Consider the following 19,147-nt stretch of genomic DNA (forward strand, 5'->3'; position numbering starts at 1 on the left):
CAGCACGGCAGTGAGCTGGCCTTCAGTCACGGTGACTGAATGCTGAGGGGGCAGTGACCAGTCCCGGCGTGAAGGGCCGGCGTCCACATAACCCGGGATGAGAGCCCGGGATGGCAAGGCCCACCTTGCTGGGGTTCATGGAATCCTGGGGGGCCCCCTTAGTGCATCCTGCACTGAAGGGGTAATGGACCGGGGTGTAGCCTGCAGCTGGCCCCCGGATCTCACCCTTTCACTGTGCCTGGTGCTCCCCTGAAGAGAGAGGGCCCTCAGGAGGTATGCGGACACCCCTTCGCGCTCCCACTTCTCAGGTCAGGAGGCTGAGGTGCAAAGAGGTTTGGCTACTGACACGCCCCAGGGCCCCCAAGCGCCGCTGGCTGACCTCCCAGCCCCTTCCTCCACCCGCGGCTGGTGAGAGACAATCACAAACACCCTGAGCACGCAGGTTTAGGCTTGCTTTTGGAGAAAGTAAGAGAGAAAAGAAAATATGAGAAAACACTGATTTGTTCCACTCACTATACACTTTTATGTAAAAAACATACCCTGACAAATGCACGTCCGTACCAGGTGGTAAAAACCACCTTCACTAACTCCAGTATTTCGCTGACGTTGAAAATGCCTTTGTTAAAACAGACGTGTGTGAGGACCTGGCCTATGTCTAGCGCTGGGACGGGGGAGAGGCAGGGAGATGGTCATCTGCAGGGCAGGTGGCACCCATGGTGGCTGTGGGGTCTTCGGGGGTTGGCTTGGGGCTCTCTGGGGTACCTTTGGGGTACCTCGAACTTACAACTTCAGCTGGGAGTGTGGTCGAACCAACTGGAAAAGGCAGGGGATTCGTCTGGTGCCGCAGAATACCTCCAACTTCGTGGCCACCCCCTGGGAGAGCAGGGCCTCTCACACGTGGGGCTCTGGGGCAGCCGTCTGAGTTCGATTTCGGGTGCAGGAGCGCACCTTTGCAGCATCCTGAGGGTAGGGCCACCCGTGGTCCTGGCTGATGGCTGGCCTGGCCCTCTGCTCCCGCGGGGAGCATCTGCTCTCCCGGAGGGGGAGGGCGCCCTGAGTCTGTCCTCCCGTTTCTCTCATTGCTTCCTCGGTTTCAGTGGGGACGCTTGGCCTGCCTGGGTCTCAGGAGAGACGGGAAGTCCACTGTCTGTTGCAACGTGTTTATGTTCTTCTAGCTGACTTAACGTCCTTTGTGACCCACTTCGAATGGGACATGGCCAAGTATCCTGCGAAGCAGCCGCTGGTGAGCATAGCAGACACTCTGGCAAAGGTAAGAGAAGGGCCTTCTCTTGGGGGACGTCACACTACTGTGACCGGCGTCACTGACCATCTGGGGTGAAGCTACATGGCGTTTGCACCCTGGCGAAGCAAGAAGGAACTTTCCAGAGGCGGGAGGCTGGGTGGGTTCTCGCCCTGCCCAGTGGCCCTGGGTGGGGTCCCTTCCCCTCTGGCTCCCGCCGGCCCTGACTGGGCCCTGAGCTGTGGCCTTCCATGTGCCGGGCAAGGTCAGACACCTTTGGGTTTCAGGGCAGCCCTGGAAACGGGTTGGTGACCACCTGTCCTCCCTACACCTCTTCCAAATCTGCCACTGGGCAGGGTGGCTTCGTCCTACAGGACACTCCCCTCGACGGGTGCTCTGAGCCCCTGGTGTTCTGACCCCAGACCCCGGTGCCCGTTCACCGCGCTCCCCTTTGAAAGATACTGATGGAGAAGTCAGCCCCACCCTGACTCTCCCGACCCCGACGGTGATTGTTTACTTAACAAAAACTATCTGCTTCCGTGGAGAGTTTGGCTTAAGAGCCCTAACTCCTGGGAGGCAACTATCGGGGTCCCACCCCTGGTGACAGTGGGGAGGCCGGTGAGTGCTGCCGCCATGATTGCACTGTCTTGGTGAGCGGGGGCCTCCAGCTTCTGCTTCATTGATAAAAGCATCAAGGCGGAGCCCTCTGGGGACATCGCGGGTGTCTTGCAGCGTGTTGACTCCTGTTGGTCCCCCTGCGGGTGGGCGCTGATGAAGAGTCTGAGATTTAGCCTGATGGTTTATGGCCACTGTCCCTCCCCTCCCTCCAGGATGCACAGAGCCCCTAATACGTCACGTCTCCTGTGACTGGGTGGCTGGGGAGCATCTCAGCCAGACCGGGAACAAAGCCTTCCTGTTGTCTCAGGGCGACAGAAGCGCCCAGGTGTGTCTGGGCGGGTCAGGTGAAGGCGATGGGCTGCTGGGACGCCCCCCCCCCCCCCGCCCACCTTGCAGTCCTGTGCATCTCCTGCTGGCAGGCTGGCGCCCGGCCTGTGTCTCTGGGAGCACGGGTGGGACCAGAAGGCTCCGGAATCTGGGTGCAGCTCGTCGGGCACCCTTTACATCACAGAGGTCCCAGCCCCTCCTGGGGCGATTGGGCAGTGATTCTGGAAGGCCCTTCGAGGAGGGGCTCCCAGAACACCTGTGCCAGGTGCGGCATCCAGGAGGGTGTTGTGCCCCTCCACCCCCAAGCTGGAAGCACACAGTAGTTTGTGGGACTGGCCGCTCCCCGCCCTGCTCTGGTGAGGCCAGGCCGAGCCAGGCAGCATGGCCAGGGCTGTGCCAAACGTCCCCTGGGGACAGCGCTCGCCGGCATGGCTGTCCCGGGGATGCAGGCAGTGAGGAGGGTTCCCAGAGTGCATCGGGGTGTCAGCTGAGGGGGGGGGCAGAGCAGTTGTAGAGGACAGGACCTGGCTTCTCTCTAGTCCGGGGGACCCAAAGAGTGACTTTGGCAGGAAAGCAGGGTGGGGAGGAGGGCAGTGGTTTGGAAAGCGCTCCCTATGTGCCTGGAACCATGCTGGGCTTGTACTTCCCACGTCACCCTTATGGGGCAGGTGTCGCCTTCCTCTGCTTTCAGATGGGGAAGCTGGCTGAGAGGTTGCGTGGCATCCCCCAGCACCTGCAGGTGTTGAAGTATTGCCCTGGGATGGGGATGCAGGTCTTGGTTGGGCTGTATGCCTGGCATCACTTCCCAAGGAAGCCCTGGGTTGGCTCCACTGCCAGGAATCAGCTCTTTGAGGCCAGCCAGCCAGAGGCTCCGGGTATTGGCTCCCTCACCCCTTCCTGCCCCAGGAGCACTCCAGCGCTGCCCTCAGCACTGGCTCAGGCCTGTTCCCCGCATTGGGAGATCTGAATCTGTTCACTAGAGACGTCCTAGTCAGAGGAACTCCCTTCTCCGAAAGTGACCAGTGTCTTCTAGGTGTCCGAACAGGTCTCCCCACCTGGGAGGCGCCCTGTGCTGACACTCTCAGGGCTGGGCCCCCGACCCTCCTGACAGCTGGGAACTGAGCCCACCTGCCTCCCCTAATGAAGAGGAGCGAGGATGGGGACGCAGCCCCTGGCTGTGTCCATCTCCACGGGCTGGGTCACAGTGTGGTTTCAGAAAGGCTCCTGAATCTCACCGGCATAACATAGCAGTTTCTTTGCCTACCGCATGCAGGACTGGGAACGTTTGGTTCTGGAATGTTCTCGAAGCACTGCCTTGTGCCGGCCGCGCTGCCCAGAATTGCAGAGAGGACCCAGACCCAGCCTGCCCTTGAGGGGCTCAGTCTGTTGAAGAAAGGGCTCACCTTTCTGGGTGACCTGCTCTGAAGACTGTAGCAGCTCACGGTAATTCCATGGCACTGAGCTCAGAGAGGTTCAGGAGCTGACACCACGTCACACAGCCAGAGCTGGAACTGGCATTCAAATTCGGGCCTGACGGGTTCCCAAGTCCTAGTTCCTCTCATTGTTTTGCTGGTTTCTAAACACAACTCTGTAGTTTTTCATTGGCTTTGGTAAAATCAGAAGAATAAAGACGACACAGGATTTTTTGTTTGATTTTTTTTCCTTTTAAAAAAATTCAAATGTATAAGTCTTATTTTAAAAATCAAGATCTGTGGCTCGTAGCCATGTCAATTTCCTGGTTACGATATTGTACTCTTGTTATGTGAGATGTTACCAATGGGTGAGATGGGTACATGGGATCTCTGTGTACTATTCTTGCAATTTCCTGTGAATCGATAATCATTTCAAGGTAAAAAGGTTCTAAAAATTGTAAAAAAAAAAAAAAAAAAATTATAAATCTTATTTTAAAAATCAAACAGTCAAAATGGAAAGATGAAAGAAAGCGTTAAAGGCCCCCCCGCCCCCGACATCACCCACATGTCCCCTCCCCTCCAATTGCCACTCCCTTTAACCTCCCTAAAGGGAACCAATGTTTACAAGTTTAAAGTGGATCCTCTCATCTATATTAAAAGTATATATATTTCAACTCAGAATTGCTCATATCCTACAGATCGCCTCCTTTTTCTGTGTAGTGATTCCTGAGATAGTCCCGTAGCAGCAGTGGTGTGCTGATCTGTTGTGTCTGTTGGTGCGATGTAAATGTCCCCTCCGCAGCCGAGGGTGGGCCTGTGAGGCGCCCCTGAGTGTGTCTCCTCCCGGCGTGGCCTGGAGGAAACGGGCACAGTCTCCCAAGAGCCGCGGGGCCAGCCCTCAGCCACCGTGTCGCTGGCACAGTAGTCCGTGGTGTGGGTGCTGTGCTTTGTCGGACCCGTTCTGTGTTCGTGGACCCTGCTGTTAAAGTGTGAGCCAGAAAATCCCCACAGTTCCCACGTGCAAGAGGGGTTCGCCGCTGTCTCTGAGCCGCTTGGTTCAGTGACCTCGAGATACTGATTTGCAGTGATCGTCGTAACAGCTGCTGTGTTGTGAGCGCTTCCGTTGAATTGGGCCTGGTGAGCATTTTTCTCTCACTGCTGTGGGTGAGTTATCACCCCGGCTGAGCAGGTGGGGCACCTGAGGCCAGGCACCTGGAGACCTGAGCCTTGGGCCTCAGTTGTCTCATTTCCCTGCCCACCTCAGGTGGGGATCCCGGACGCGCTCCTGAAACTTCCAGAACAGGGGGATCTCCCTAACGTCAGGCTGGTGACCTGCCTCCAAACTGAAAAGAGCCTTCCTACCTACACAAAACAGGAAGGGGCTGCCGTGGGGCACAGCTGAGCCTGGAGACCTGGGTGCTGGTCAGGGCTGGGCTACAGCGGGTCCCCCGAGAAGCCGGGATGGGGGTCAGCCCGAGCTGACCTCTAGCAGAGCCTGAGAGCACGTGGAGTTGGGGCCCTGGGGGCCCTGAGAGTACGAGGTGGGCTAGAAATCGGGACAAGACTCAGCTTGCTGAGTGATCCTAGAAAAGCCATTTATATCTCGAGCCCCCTGTTGGCAAAGTGGGGACGTTAATAATCCCTTCCCTGCCTCCCGGGGTGAGCTCACTGTAGGGTCAAATGCTGGAAGGCCTGGGAGAGCAGAGGCGAGAAAAACGTAAGCCATCCCAGCGAACGTGCAGGGTGCAGTGTTTTCCTTAAGTGCACCAGGAGCAATTTGCAGCAATTTTGAAAAGTTCAACCAACTCTTTAAACTCTTTTGCTTTTCCAAATAGCAACTGGCACAGATTGAGACGGACCTGAAGTCCCGAACGGCCGCCTACAGTGCTCTGAAGACAAATCTGGAGAACCTGGAGAAGAAATCCACGTGAGTATTCGGGTTCCCGCGCTCCTTGCGGCCTCAGGGCCTGGCCAGGGCAGCGTCCAAGCACGGGCCTTTCAGATCACTGGGTGAGCTGGGTGTCTGTGTCTGAGAGAGAGAGACAGCCAGCCAGCCAGCCAGACGGACAGACAGACACAGAGGCACTCCTGCCTCTTCAGGAGTTACGTGCTGGGCAGGGAGGGCCAACAGTAACAGTGGTTGATTGAACATACACGGAGTGAAGGAGGGGAGGGTGAAGAGGGTCAGACAGTCTCTACCTCCCTCTGATGTTTCTCTTTTTCTTCTTCGGATCAGTGTTTATTAAGTACCCACTATACTCAGGCCTTATGCTAGGCCCTAAAGATACGAAGCAGAATAAAATATCCTTTCTGCACTTGGAGAGCTCACAGTTATTCACTCAACAAATATTTATGGAAAGTCTGCTTTGCGCAAGGGGTATGGGTGTAAACCGGACAGATAAGGTCTGGTAACGTAAGGAGTCCGGGACAGATGGGCACTGCAGGGTGCCTTTGGAGAGGGACCCTAAGGGCCTTATCAGTGATGGCTGGTCGGCATGGGGAAGAGGGCATGTGGGTTCCGGGCGGTGCAGTCTGGAGAGCCCTGTGGGACGGCTTTTTACCTAAAGCTTCGGCCTTGACTAAGGGCTCGAGAACTCTTTCCTCAGGAAGCAACGTGCACTTGGGTATTTAACCTCATGGCCTACATGCTGATGCTACAGACCGTCTCAGTAGTTGTGTTTTGGCCCATTTGCTGATACAATAGCCTTGATCCCTGTGCTAAAAATACCATGACCTTGATGAGACAGGTTCCACTGGACACACGTACAAAGCTATTTCAGGTGAATGTCCCCTGGCTGCTGGACCTGTAAGGTGTGTCAAGTGAAATGGAGCCCTCTTCTGGGCCTGTCCCTGCCCGGAGTGGCCCAGGTGGTGGCGTGAGCCGACCGCTGTGTTCCACTTGGGTAACATAAGCTGCCTGTCGCCAGCGATCCCCTCCCAACAGCCGGTGGCTTGTTCCGGGGCAGCGCAGCTGACCGAGGTGTTGGATTCAGCTCGGGTGACTGGTGATAGGACCTGGGGTCCTGCCAGGCACAGCAGTTCTGGGCGCCCAGACACAGAGCCGGGGGACACTTAGCCCAGGGCCCCTCCCCCTCCCCAGGAAGCGTCCTGAGCCTTGCTGTCCCCTGCTGCCCCTGCTGTCCCAACACGTGCGTGTCGTGGGCGTGCCGGGGGTCTGTGGGATGCCTCTGTGTGCTTTTCTGCTGGTCACAATTCCTTTGCCCCACGTGGATGCAGGGGGAACCTCTTCACTCGGACACTGAGCGACATTGTGAGCAAAGAAGACTTTGTGTTGGATTCTGAGTATCTGATCACACTTCTGGTCATTGTTCCCAAGTAAGTGGACCAGGAAGGTGAGTGGTGTGGGGTCTCCATCTGGGTTGCTGATCACAGAAGGAAACTCGTCCCGCCCAGCAGAGATGAAGCGGGAGTCCCCCAGGGCCAGATCCTGGAGCCCTAAATGGCAGCTGTGGGGTGGTCAGGGGAGCAGGTGACAGTGCTTGTGGTGGTAATGGTGACAGAAGTGGTTTTTTCTTGGGCATCTGCTGTGTGCCCGATGCCACACACCGGAGCTCGTTTCCCTCACAACAAGCCTGGGGTCGGGCGGGGGCTGTTACTAGTCCCTTGTCCTGCGGCCAGAGAGGTCAACTGGTTTGCCCAAGCTCACACAGGGCCAAGATTAGAGCTCCCAGCAGGCATCTCCTCTGAGTCCTTCTCACGGCCCCTCCATGGTGCCTGGGGCCTCATGGGGAGGCTAAGCCCCAGATGGGGCTGGGGACAGGGGTCCCAAAGCCCATGGCAGGGCCTCAGGGGATGTTTGGGGTGCTGTCTGGCCCCTAGCCCTGCTCCTCTCAGTCCCTCAGAGAAAGGGGCATGCAGCTTCCTAGACTCTCAGGACACCCCACAGTCTTTACTGCAAAAAATCACTGAACGATTCTGTATTCTCACAGACCAAGCTATGCACAATGGCAAAAAACCTATGAATCCCTCTCGGACATGGTGGTCCCACGGTCGACGAAGTAAGTGAGACCTCAGCTTGGCCCCAGGGCCTGGGGTGGGGGTGGGGCATGTGTGGGTGCTCTGGGACACCTAGCCACCAAACATGCCCCAAGGGCACAAGGGCCTTCAGCCCTCCACACTTGTGCCTTCACAGCCACACACTCAGCCACATGCCAGACTCCCTCCATCTTTCAGAACCCTGCTTCCTTGCCCCCTCCTCCGGGAAGCCCTCCCTGACTACCTTGTGGCCCTCAGGGCATGCAGGGCCTGCGCTGTGCTCTGCTCTGCATTCTCAGCTTGGCCTGGATTCTTCCCCACCTGAGGGTCAAGCAAGAGCCTGGCTGTGATGGCCGCAGAGCACGAGCAGGGGAGGAAAAGAGTCTCGACGTGTGGCCTGCTGGGGTCAGAGCAGGAGTGGCCAGTGAGGGCTGGAAAAGTGACAGCAGAAGGGACAGAGGAACATATTTGAACCATGAATACCACACAGCTGGGAAAATCAACAGTTTAGCGTTACGGGCATGAGCAAGGATAAATCTCACTCTGTGATGTTAAGCGGAAAGCAAGTTGCAGAAGGGGACACACAGCACGAAGCCATTTATTTAAAATCTAAAAATAGACAAAACTAAACTGTATGTGACTTGGGAAATGCAGGTGCACGGAATTATGGGTGTTTGAGGATGAGAAACGCCAAACTCAGCACAGCGGTGACCTAGAGGTGGGATTAGAATGAGTTTGGGGAGGGCATGTGGGGCTTCTATTGTATGAAAATTGTTTTATGTCTTAAGCTGGGTGGGGGATACATGGGTATTTATTCTCTGTACCTTTTCCCGTGCCTGAAATAGCTTGCACTTTAAATGATTTCTCAGTGAGTCTTGGGCAGCCCTGCCCACTCCCATCCCAGCCCAGAGGCCTCTGGCCTGGGACGCCTGCTGGCTCTCCCAGGGTCACAGACTCACGGGAGATAGCAATCAGGAGCTAAACTGAAGGGTGCAGGGCGCAGGACAGTCACAGCCTGAGGTCACCAGGGGAGGCTGCCAGGGGCAGAAGGAGGAGGAGGGCGTACAGGCCGGCAGAGGAGCTGGCCCTCGACGCTGGCCTGCTTGGCAGGAGCGTTCACTGCTCTCCAATGCTGGCTCTCCATGGCCAAGTGCTGGGAACTCCTGCCGGGAGAGGCTGCTTCAGGAGGTGGCTTGACTTCTCAGACCAGAACCCGCAGGCCCTTCATTGTCAGGGGGCACCTGAGAGTCTGCTGAGATTACTCTGGAAAGGTTTCTGGAACCGGGGTCAGCCCCTAGGGGTGTGGGCTCGGAGAAGCAGGAAAGGTGACCCGAGACCCTGCTTGGGCCCAAGGGCTCCCATTGTCAGGTCATCTGGCCAGCGGGACTCAAAGACGCTCAGACCACGGGCCCCAGTGACCCCCATACTGAGGACAGCAACCGCAGTGGTCCTACGTCAAGGTGTGCCAGGGAGACCACGTCTAATTAGAACATTGTGACGTTGGACGTGAAATGCCCATCGTGGGATGGTTTCCACCAGCTGGAACTTTGCCCTCTGCTTCGTTACAACCACAGCGCGTGAGAGGCGGCGCGCCCCGCTCGGCACGCCAGGTGACTAAGCCCTGCGTGCGGCTTGCTCTCGGCCGGTTCGTGGCCTGGAGCCCACCCCAGATCCGAGCAAGTCTCCGGCGTTTAGGTCACCGCGGAGCCCTAGCCTGGAGGGCGAGTGGAAGTAGCAGGAGACGCCGGGAAGGCGCCGGCAGCTGACACACGCAGCCAGAAGTTAGGCACCAGGAAGGGACGCCCTCGCTTCCTCCACCCTCGCTGCCGCCAGGGCCACCAGGCTCCCCCTGCAGCGAGCCACACCGCCGGGGAGAGGACAGGCTCCTTCGGCCCAGCTCCGGGGCCTGCTGGTGGGTCCAGTGAACAAACGCTTCTCTCCCACAGGCTGATAGCTGAGGACAACGAGGGCGGCCTCTTCACCGTGACTCTGTTTCGAAAAGTGATTGACGATTTCAAAACCAAAGCCAAAGAGAATAAGTAAGGGCTGGCCTCGGTGGGTTTCCCCGGGTTTGGTTTGTCTCCACTGGCGGCGGGTCTCTGCTCTGACTGGAAGCTTCTTAGCGAAAGCCTCTCGTTTGCTTATCTTAAGGTTCACTGTCCGCGAATTTTACTATGATGAAAAAGAAATTAAAAGGGAAAGGGAAGAGATGACCAGATTGCTGTTGGATAAGAAGCAACAATACGTGAGTCTATGATACAGGCCCGGAGGATTTTCTTGAAGGCGTTGGGTGGTCCCTGCCCGCGCACCCAAGGCCTGGAGCAGAAGGGCCCCGCCTAGTCCCAACACCCCACGCCCGACGTCCCTACTTGCCCCGTGCACACTCCTGGGGCTGCCAGACAGGGTCTGGGGGAGGGTGACAAGCGCCAGTAACCTGGAGGTGACACATGAGCCGTGAGCCCTGCTGTAGGAGATCTCACCGAGCCCGGCACTGCCCTCCGGGAAGGAACTCTTAGCTCCATTCTGCGGAGGAGAAAGGCTCTGAGAGGTGAACGAGCACTGGCCCTGGGACAGGACCCACCTGCCCCCTGGGGTCGAGCAAGGCTGTCAGGGCTCCGGGCAGGGGCGCCTGTGCTGAGAGTGGCAGGGCCACCGCCTTGGAGAGTGCAGCCAGCCGTCACCCAAAGCCCTGGTCCGTGCGATGTCCAGGCGTGCTGTGACACCCCCGTCACCAGCACCTGTATGTACCTCCCCGAGGCTTTCAGCAAAGAGTGGGTGCTTACCCTAGAGACTTCCAGCCACAGCCACTCAGGACCTTCTCATATGTGAGGGCAGCTGAGCTCAAGAGAGAAAACCAGATTTTCGTTTTGGCAATGTGAATGGTGTAGCCTTGAGAGAGTCGCTCTGTAAAATGGGCACCTTCGGGACTCAGCATCCTGCAGCTCAGAGCGGGGCTGAGCCAGGGGGGGATGTTTTCAGGTCCCCTGCCCTACAGTCCCCCCAGGGAGGGTTCTCAGAGAAACTTCCAGTTCAGCCTCTAGAGTAGAGAGGAAGGGAGGGGTGAGGAAAGTTGGTGTGTAAACATGAAGCTGTGAGTGTGTGTTTGGGTGAAGAGCCAGTGCCCCCCGTGGGGCTGTGCCTGTGCCCCGGGCCGCCTCTTGCCTCGGGCTGGGGGATTCTGTGCATCCCGCCTGACCTCTCTGGGTCCGCGGCCTTTGCACAGGGACTGCAGACACCTGGCCCCGTCAGGAGTGAGAACTAGCCACGGGGCCCCGGAAATGGGGTCCCCAGAGCCCCACTGGATGGACCCATCCCCCTCTGAGGAGGAAATGGGAACTGATCATATAAAACTGCCTGTGAGGGATTTCAGCCCTTCTCTCCCCGAGGAGAAAGGCACGCGCGCGCACACACACACATACGTGTGTGGACATGTGTGTGCACGCCAAGGGAACACACACTTTTTAGATCCACAATCTGTCGGGCTTGGGCCAAGGCTCCGGGGCCCTTCCTGAGACTAAGGACTGAGCTGCAGCCCTATGCCCCCGGCCTCGGACCCGACTCACCAGGCAGGAAGGGTGCTCACCAGCAAGAGCTGAGATCCAAAGGGTTTCCTCCTGCACCTGAGCTCCTCCAGAACCCTAATATCCCAAGAAGGTTCCAGCCTTCTCTTTAGCTGAGCCCTTTCCCAGCTTGCTTTAGTCCTGGCCCGAGCCCCCCACGGTGTCTCTGGAGGGAGCTAGATGGTGGCACCTTTCACAGGTGACCAGGGCGAGCCTTTGGCACCCACCTCCGCGCTGGCACAGACCCCCTGGGGATCAAGGTGATACACCCGAGCCCAACGCCTGCGCCTCTGTCTCAGGTTGCTCGCTGGCATGTTTTCGCGTGGTGTAGATTTCCGCTCCCTGGTTGCCCCGGGGAGCCCTGCCCGGTCTCCGTGGAGGGGAAGCGGAGCTCCGAAGGACAGACTAACTTGGAAACTTGTAGTTCCCTGCGAGGCTCTTGCTGGGCGCCAGCGAGCAGGGGTCAGCTGGGGTCAGCCCTACCTCGGCTTCTTAAGAATCTCTTTCCCCCTTTGGCCTTTTTGGAGGTGCATAGGACCAGCATCTTGCGTCCGTCCTTTTGTTACCTAGGTCCTGGGTGTCAGTTCCCTTTGAGAGCACAGGATGGGATTTTCCCGCTTTTTGCACCTGTCTGCAGAGAAAGATGATAAAGGGTCGAATGTGTCCTAACAGCACACCTGACCAGTTTTCTGCCTGTAACACGCTTAAGTGCATCCTGACGGCCAAGGAGGCTACTGTGAGCTGGACTTGGGAGAGACACCCTGACTCAGCCCAGATAGCCCGGAAGGCGGAGCTGGTTCCACAGACATTCCAGGAAGGGGGAGCTCCTGGCCGAGGCCAGGCCGAGGGAGGGGCTGTGGGCTCTGCCCCTGGAATCTGGAACCCGAGGACGTTAACACCCCCGCCCTGGAGGGGGCGTGCCAACTGCACCGGCGCACCTCCAGTCCAACCAGCACGCAAGTCCCGAGGGTGGGCTGGCACGCCTGAGCCCGCCTTCAGGTGCTTTTCAGGCCGTGAGAGTGATTTCTGTTTGTTTGTGATGCATGTTTGCTGAAAGATTAATAAATCATTTCTGTGCCTTTAGCAAACTTCCTGTGTTGCTCTTAAAAAGGGATCATCCACCTTCCCGGACCACAAGGTTAAGGTAACCCCGCTAGGGAACCCTGATAGGCCCGCTGCGGGGCAGAACGACAGAGAGAGAGAGAGTGAGGGCGAGGGTGAGGTAAGCAACCCCCCGGGAGCCCTGGGGTTCCCCGGCTCGCATGTCCTCGCCCGCGCAGGCATCTTTGGAGAAAACAAATCCTTGCGTTTCCTGTTATCTACTATGGCTTTTGAGGTCTTAAATTCAGGGATTCCAGAATCATGCCTTCCTCCTAATCTGCAGGGTCTCTTGGGAGCTGCCCCTCCCCCTCCCCCTCCCCCAGCAATGATTGGTGCTTGCTGGCCAGGGTGCCTTTGTCCTGGCTGGCGGTGGCTGGAGCTGGTGATGGGGCAGGTCCTGGCTGGGGGATGGTGGTCGGGCAGCTCAGCTCTCTTCCCCTGGGTGCCCACCCCTGACCCACCCCTGACCTTTGTGGGCATCCCAGGAGGACCAGCCATACCAGCATTAGCGATAGCGGCTGTGGCCACGTGCAGTGGGGCTGTGAGGAACCCCCTGGAAGTGGCGGCTGGTGGATGATGCCGGGACTTGGGGTGGAGCCTTCGAGAAGGGGGGCTCCTTGGCGGCGCAGTGTCAGCCAGAAGCTTGCTGGCTGCCTGCTGAAAGCCCCGAGGTCAGGGGCCGCCTGGCCCCCCGCGGCCTGGTTGGTGATGGCCCGCCCCATGCGTGTGCCGGCTGGCTGGCCCGCTGAGCCGCCCCAGCGCCAGGTGCCCTGGAGAACGTGGGCCTGGGCCTCACCCTGGCCTCGTCCGACCGACTTGCTGCTTCTGCTGGCCCCTGGGCGTTTCTTCTCGGCTCGGGGCTTGCTCTGTCAAAACCCACGTCCTTTGTTGGCCGGGCGTCGGGTGGAGTGGCCGGGAGGGGTCACCGCACTCCTGTCCCTGCAGGGCCCGCTGCTGCGATGGCTCAAGGTGAACTTCAGCGAAGCCTTTATTGCCTGGATCCACATCAAGGCACTGAGAGTGTTTGTGGAGTCTGTGCTCAGGTGCGTGGACGAGATGCCGCCCTGGGCTGTCCTGCGGTGGGAGGTCGGGCGTAGCCAGCTCTGGGGCCACCTGGGCTCTGCCACCCCCTTCTGGCCCCTCCAGCCTCCTCTGGGACACGCCCTGGCTTTTCTGCCCTCTTCCTCTGCAACTCCTGGCTCTTGGCAACAGGCTTAGGGTTTCCTCAGTCAGATAAACCTTCCCTCAGTCCTGAGGGCCCCTGCTGTCCGGTGCTCTGTCCCTTTCCTGCCAGTCATGGGGCTGGTGTCCTGCTCCGCCCACCCCCGCTGTGCAGCCCACCAGGGGCCAGTGGCTCCTGGAAGAAACACTAGCACCGACTGTCTCCATCCTTGACCTTTGAGGCCTAACCCTCAAGGCAGCACAAAAAGTAAAACCCAAACCAAACCGAACCAACAACAGCTAAACTTATTTTACCTTTTTTTTTTTTTAAAACAAATGCAAAATAGGTTCACTATTTTGTAGAAACTATAGGTAATCCCCAAAAGTGAATAAAAAGCACCAAGAGGAAACACTGCTAACATGCTGGTGTGCTAGCATCCTTCAGATTTTGGGGGTTTGTTTCTTTAAATTTGCAGATATGCACAACTTTTTAAAACTTTTTATTTTATATTGGACTATAGCCGATTAACAATGTTGTGATGATAGTTTCAGGTGCACAGCAAAGGGACTCAGCCATACATATGCATGTATCCATTCTCCCCCAAACTCCCCTCCCATCCAGGCTGCCACATAACGTCGAGCAGAGTTCCCTGTGCTATACAGTAGGTCCTTGTTGGTTATCCCTTTAAAATATAGCAGTGTGTACATGTCAATCCCAAACTCCCTAACTATCCCTTCCTCCCACCCTTCCCCCCTGGTAACCATAAATTCATCCTCTAAGTCTGTGAGTCTGTTTCTGTTTTGTAAATAGGTTCATTTGTATCATTTCTTTTTTGATTCCACAGATATGCATAATTTTTACAAAATTCTTACAAAAATGGAATCAAACAGGAAATATTTGTTGAAGCCTGTTTTTTCTACTGTGTTTGAACACATCCCGTGTCCTGAACTATGGGGGATCTTGGCAGCACTGCTCACGGCCGCTGCCCCCTTCTCCCAAAGCTTGGCCTGCTCTGGCCTGCAGGCTCCAGTGCCCCTCGGCCCCTCTGGGGTGGTCTTGCTGGGCCCCTTCCGCCAGGCTGACTGCCCTGCTCTCTCTTTGCTGCCCAGGCTTCCTAGGTCTCTGCTGCCATTCACTTCCCGACCGGCTTCACTGGATTCCTGACTCATCTTCCCTCCCGCTCCCTTCCTCCTGATGCCCGTTTCTACCAGTGGCCTCAGGTCCTTCCCCAAACTTCAGGGCCCGCTTGGACACCTCCGCTCCCTCATCCTCACGTCCTTCCCCCCTCCCTGCACCTCTCACACCCCTGACAGCCCTCCATCCTGCCTTTGCCTTCTCTTCCGCCGTCTCCCGCCCAGCTGCTGCTTGGTCCCCTGCCTCCCGTTCATCCTGCACATGGCTGCCAGTGTGGTTTTGTCCAAATACAGACCGGGTCTGATGGTGGCTCATCCTCTCAACCATCTCAGACCCCTGTAATGGCAAGGACTGTGGCACTGAGCTGAAGGGCACACTCAAGATAACCCGGAGAGTTCCAGCCATCGACAGGATAGACGGGCCCCAGCCTGTCCCTGCTCACCTTGAAAATCAGTGGTTCTCAGGCCCAGTGTGGCAAAGCCTGCCCATCCTTACAGGATGCCCATTTTGCTCAAGTGAGAGATCGAGATGGATGTCGCTAATATCTTGTTTAAGCTCAGTAAAACTGAGTATATGCAAAAGTAATTCTTTTCAAAACTATCAATGTATGACATTTTAAAAAACTGTACTTTTTATTTCCCCTGAATAGTTGTAATACATGAACACTGTAAAAAAAAAAAATTCAAGTTCAGAGATATGTATTGTGGAAAGTAAGTTCCTCGCCGTCCCACTGCCCATAGATCATCCCAGTTAATGGTTTCAAGACTCTTCTCATCCCCCAACTTGCTTTTTTCATCTGCTTTGCATTATAGTCTTATCAGTATGCATAGAGATACTCGCTCCTTCTTAATGGCTTTTTCATATTCCATCGTACGGAGAGAGCATAAGCTAAGAAAATAGATGTTAAACCAACAAGTTGATTAGAGCAGATGGGTAAAGTTCGCCTGTTTCTTGATCTTCCGACCCCGCATAGGTCTTTTCCCCCGGTTCGCACTTGTTGCTGTGTCTTTTCTCAGAGCTGGTTTTGTCCTTTTTCCCTACCCTGAGAGCTGGAGGGGAAGGCTGGGGTGACTTGGCCTCTCTGCCTGTCACCCAGCCCAGAGTCAGACAGAGAGGAGGTGCCCCACGTTTGTGGCCTGAATCAAAGAGAAGTGGACTGGCCCTCAACTGAGGAAGTGCTGGTTCATTCTCAGGGTGAAGTGAATCAGGGGCTCAAATCACCCAAGGTGAGAATGGAAACGGGCCCTGGGTGAGTGGTGGGGCCATGGTGAGACTGGAGAAGCCGGTAGCTGGGTCATTAGTCTGGATCTTGGGAGAGGTCTAGTGGGGAATGGATATTAGGGAATCACCAGTGATGATTGCTGTGTGTGGATGGGTTCACCTACAGAGAGTCGCTTAGAGGGAATGTACCAGCATTTAAGGAGTGGAAGCAGAGAAGCCTGTGTGGATGTCAGAGGCCGGAGGAGGGAGAGATGGGTGAGTCAGGGAACAGAAGGTGAAGGCTTTGGCTGCCTCCGGGATGGGGCCGCTGGGAGGTCATTGGTGTGGGCAGCTTGAGCGTAGTGGGCTGAAGGGTGCTCGGGTGACACGGGACGTTGGGTGCTCTCGGATGTGGGGTGAGAGCGGGAGGGAGTTGAGGGAATTTTTATTTTAAACAGGGCACGATGGTGCCACGTTAAAGGGGAGGGTGGTGGCTGCAGTATTCTCAGCACGGAGGGTGCAGGTGGAGGGCTCCCCACCAGGGGGCCCGCAGGGGAAGGAGGGCTCCTCTACTGAGGCGTCCGGGAGGGGGCAGCAGGGGGGCGGCCTGGAGGAGAAAGGAGCAGGGAGAGCCGACCCGCCGTTCCTGGAAGGCACGTTTTGAGCAGGATGAGGAGGTGGTCACTTAAACTGACCTGGAGGGAGGGCTAGCAGGGAAAGGACTGGAAGGGTCTGGGAAGAATGTGCAAACCCTGACACCAAGAGGGGGGTGGGCTGAGAAAGGGGTCCAGGGCGCGGAGGCTGGATGAGGGGGCGGGGAGCATTCATTCAGCCAGTACTGATGGGGTGCCTGTTATCCGCCATGCACTGGGGATACGTGAGTGAACAAGACAGATGCGGACCTCTGCCTGCAAGGAGCTCACAGGCTGTTCAGGGGAGGAGAGCTCAAAAGACGGGGTCCTTGTTCAGGAGGTTATCCTTCCAGAGCAACCTGGTGATGAATGTGGTGGGATGACCAGATCGGAGGGTGGCAGAGGCAGGTTCTGTGTCTGGGTAGCAGAGTGATGGTCTAGCAGCTGCATCTGGGAGCTGGAATGCCATCTCCTGGCATACATGTTGCCTGGGCTGCGAGATTGGTGACCATCGCCCTTTGAGAATGCCGCAGACTTCCCTGTAGTAAGCGGGTAGAGCTGCGCTGGTGAGGTCGAGGGTGTGGGGTGGGCTTCCAGGGCACTGGGAGCTCGGGGAGGAAGTTCAGGAGGGAAGGCAGGGCGAGGGTAGCTGCTCGTCCGGGCGATGGGGGCTCCGGAAGCACGACGACCCTCTGCTCATTGTCCTCTGGGTGACCAGAGCTTTGGTGACAAGGAACAAAGAAGGAATGAGGGCGGTCAGCTGGGCCATCCTCTCACCCACCATCTAGCCCAAGTGCCCCCGCCAGCCCTGCCAGCATCTGCCGGCCTCTGTGGCCCTTGCCTCTTGGGTTTGGCAGGGCCCCGCTCACCCAGTGTTCTAAGGCAACGGGACTAGGTACGTCTTATGCTTGGTTACAGTGAAGCAATTACAAATGGCCCTTTCACGTATTTACTTCACCTTTCTGCAGATCCACTAGGAGACCTCAGGACTTTAGTGAACACTTTGCACCATTAGCAGCCAGAAATGAGGACGGGAAAGCCAGGGGCTAGTTTATGGGCATTGACTGTGAAATTAAAACTAAGTAATACTGGGCTCGGGCGTGAAGCACAGGTGGTTAAGTATTGAACATCCAAGCGTTTGCTCCCGGGTAGTATATATTATTTATTTTAAAAACACTGAGAATCACAAAACGCATGTTTACCGTTTATGTAGTACTCAGTGTAAATATTTTAAGTGTTTTGAGATACCACCACAGGAATAGCTGCCAGCAAGTGGTTTCAAAGGTACTCGTGCATACAGAGTCCATTTAAAATCCTGTCTGTCCACCCAAAACTCAGCAAAAGGAATTCACAATCTTGATAAACTAGATTTGCGTGTGTGTGCGTGTGCTGGTTTTTTCAGTGGAGAAAAGTATGTCAGCTAAGCTGGGTTTTAGACAAAGGCTCTGGAGTCAGAATATTTAGTCAAAACAGCCTCCCTTCAACTTGACCCCTCACCACCTGATGATCACACACACCCCGGAGACCCCTTGGCTCTTTATAGTCAAAAAACTGTCACTATTATCAGAAGTGGGTGAGCATATTCTAGAGATTTTTCCATGCACAAAGATCTAGCAATTAGTCTCACTTCTGACCCCGGACATTCCACTCGAGTTTTCTTTTCCTGAGCTACGTTGCCTCGTTTTTCATTCTTACTACAGCGTCAGGTTCATTTTACCCATATTTGCAGTAACTCCTCTACACTTTGAACAGGTATGGATTGCCAGTGAACTTCCAGGCGGTTCTCCTCCAGCCTCATAAGAAGTCATCCACCAAACGTTTAAGAGAGGTTCTGAACTCCGTCTTCAGACATCTGGATGAAGTCGCAGCCACAAGTATATTGGATGTAGGTATATTATCCAGAAAGAGCTGCCTTTCTACAGTAAGGTCAGCCTCTCCACATGGGAGGTACTTTCCAAAAGCGGTACCTGCCAGACTGTTAGGAAAATCTACACTGCACAAGGGTGAAAGTTTAACAAGAGGCTGTGTGTGTGTTTGGGGTAGGGGGCAGACTGGGGGGCAGAAAATACAGTCAGTGCCCAGAGAGCTTTCCTCAAACAGAAAAGTAAAACAAGAAACGAGTTTATGCACTTAGAACATGACCATGTCTTTTGTAGGCATCCGTGGAGATCCCTGGATTGCAACTCAGCAACCAAGACTACTTTCCTTATGTCTATTTCCACATCGACCTTGGTCTTCTTGACTAGAAACATGAGCCGGCACCGCTAAACTTGCATATTTGTGCAAATTACCACAGACGCTTCTTTCCTTTAGCCAGAGAAGAGTTCAAGTATCCTACAGAATTTAAATTTTTAGAGAAATTGCTCACAAAAATTAGTTACAGTTGTATTTATTTTTTTTAAGTTACAATAAAGAAATGTTCTCAATCCTTTGAATTGTCTCTTCATTTACATTCTAACATAATTCAAAACTGCACTTTTCTGAATGTTTTACATAAATGGGGACTTCCTATAAATTGCTAACCTGCCGCTTATTTCACATCTTAATGGACATTTTGTGAGGGTTTAATAATAGCGTATTAAAAACCTTGGGCTAACTGTATAAACCAGCTGTATACCCTAGTAGTCGCTGGTGATGGCCCAAAGACAAAATAGTGGGCGTGGAATGCAGTTCTCACTTGACAAACCATTGTTTTTCATCCTTCTATATAAGCTCGCTTTACGTTTCACACTTACAGCTGAAACTCAGCCTTGCAGGACACGTGT

General features: G+C 55.6%; 1 protein-coding gene across 2 annotated transcripts in view; it reads left to right on the forward strand.

The window, feature by feature from the left end:
• The window catches only part of ATP6V1C2 (ATPase H+ transporting V1 subunit C2), a 51,984-nt gene extending 33,216 nt beyond the window's left edge, over positions 1-18,768 (forward strand). For both annotated transcript variants that reach the window (XM_068565168.1, XM_068565169.1), the window contains exons 5-13: positions 1,176-1,270; positions 5,433-5,524; positions 6,835-6,933; positions 7,548-7,616; positions 9,540-9,632; positions 9,745-9,838; positions 13,200-13,297; positions 18,135-18,267; positions 18,539-18,768. In XM_068565168.1, coding sequence (XP_068421269.1) covers positions 1,176-1,270; positions 5,433-5,524; positions 6,835-6,933; positions 7,548-7,616; positions 9,540-9,632; positions 9,745-9,838; positions 13,200-13,297; positions 18,135-18,267; positions 18,539-18,628 — 863 coding nt within the window. In that variant the 3' untranslated portion in view covers positions 18,629-18,768. The remainder of the gene's footprint in view (positions 1-1,175; positions 1,271-5,432; positions 5,525-6,834; positions 6,934-7,547; positions 7,617-9,539; positions 9,633-9,744; positions 9,839-13,199; positions 13,298-18,134; positions 18,268-18,538) is intronic.
• Positions 18,769-19,147: the final 379 nt, after the last annotated feature.

The sequence above is a fragment of the Eschrichtius robustus genome, chromosome 15, assembly GCF_028021215.1.
Source record: "Eschrichtius robustus isolate mEscRob2 chromosome 15, mEscRob2.pri, whole genome shotgun sequence".
Classification (NCBI taxonomy): Eukaryota; Metazoa; Chordata; class Mammalia; order Artiodactyla; family Eschrichtiidae; genus Eschrichtius; species Eschrichtius robustus.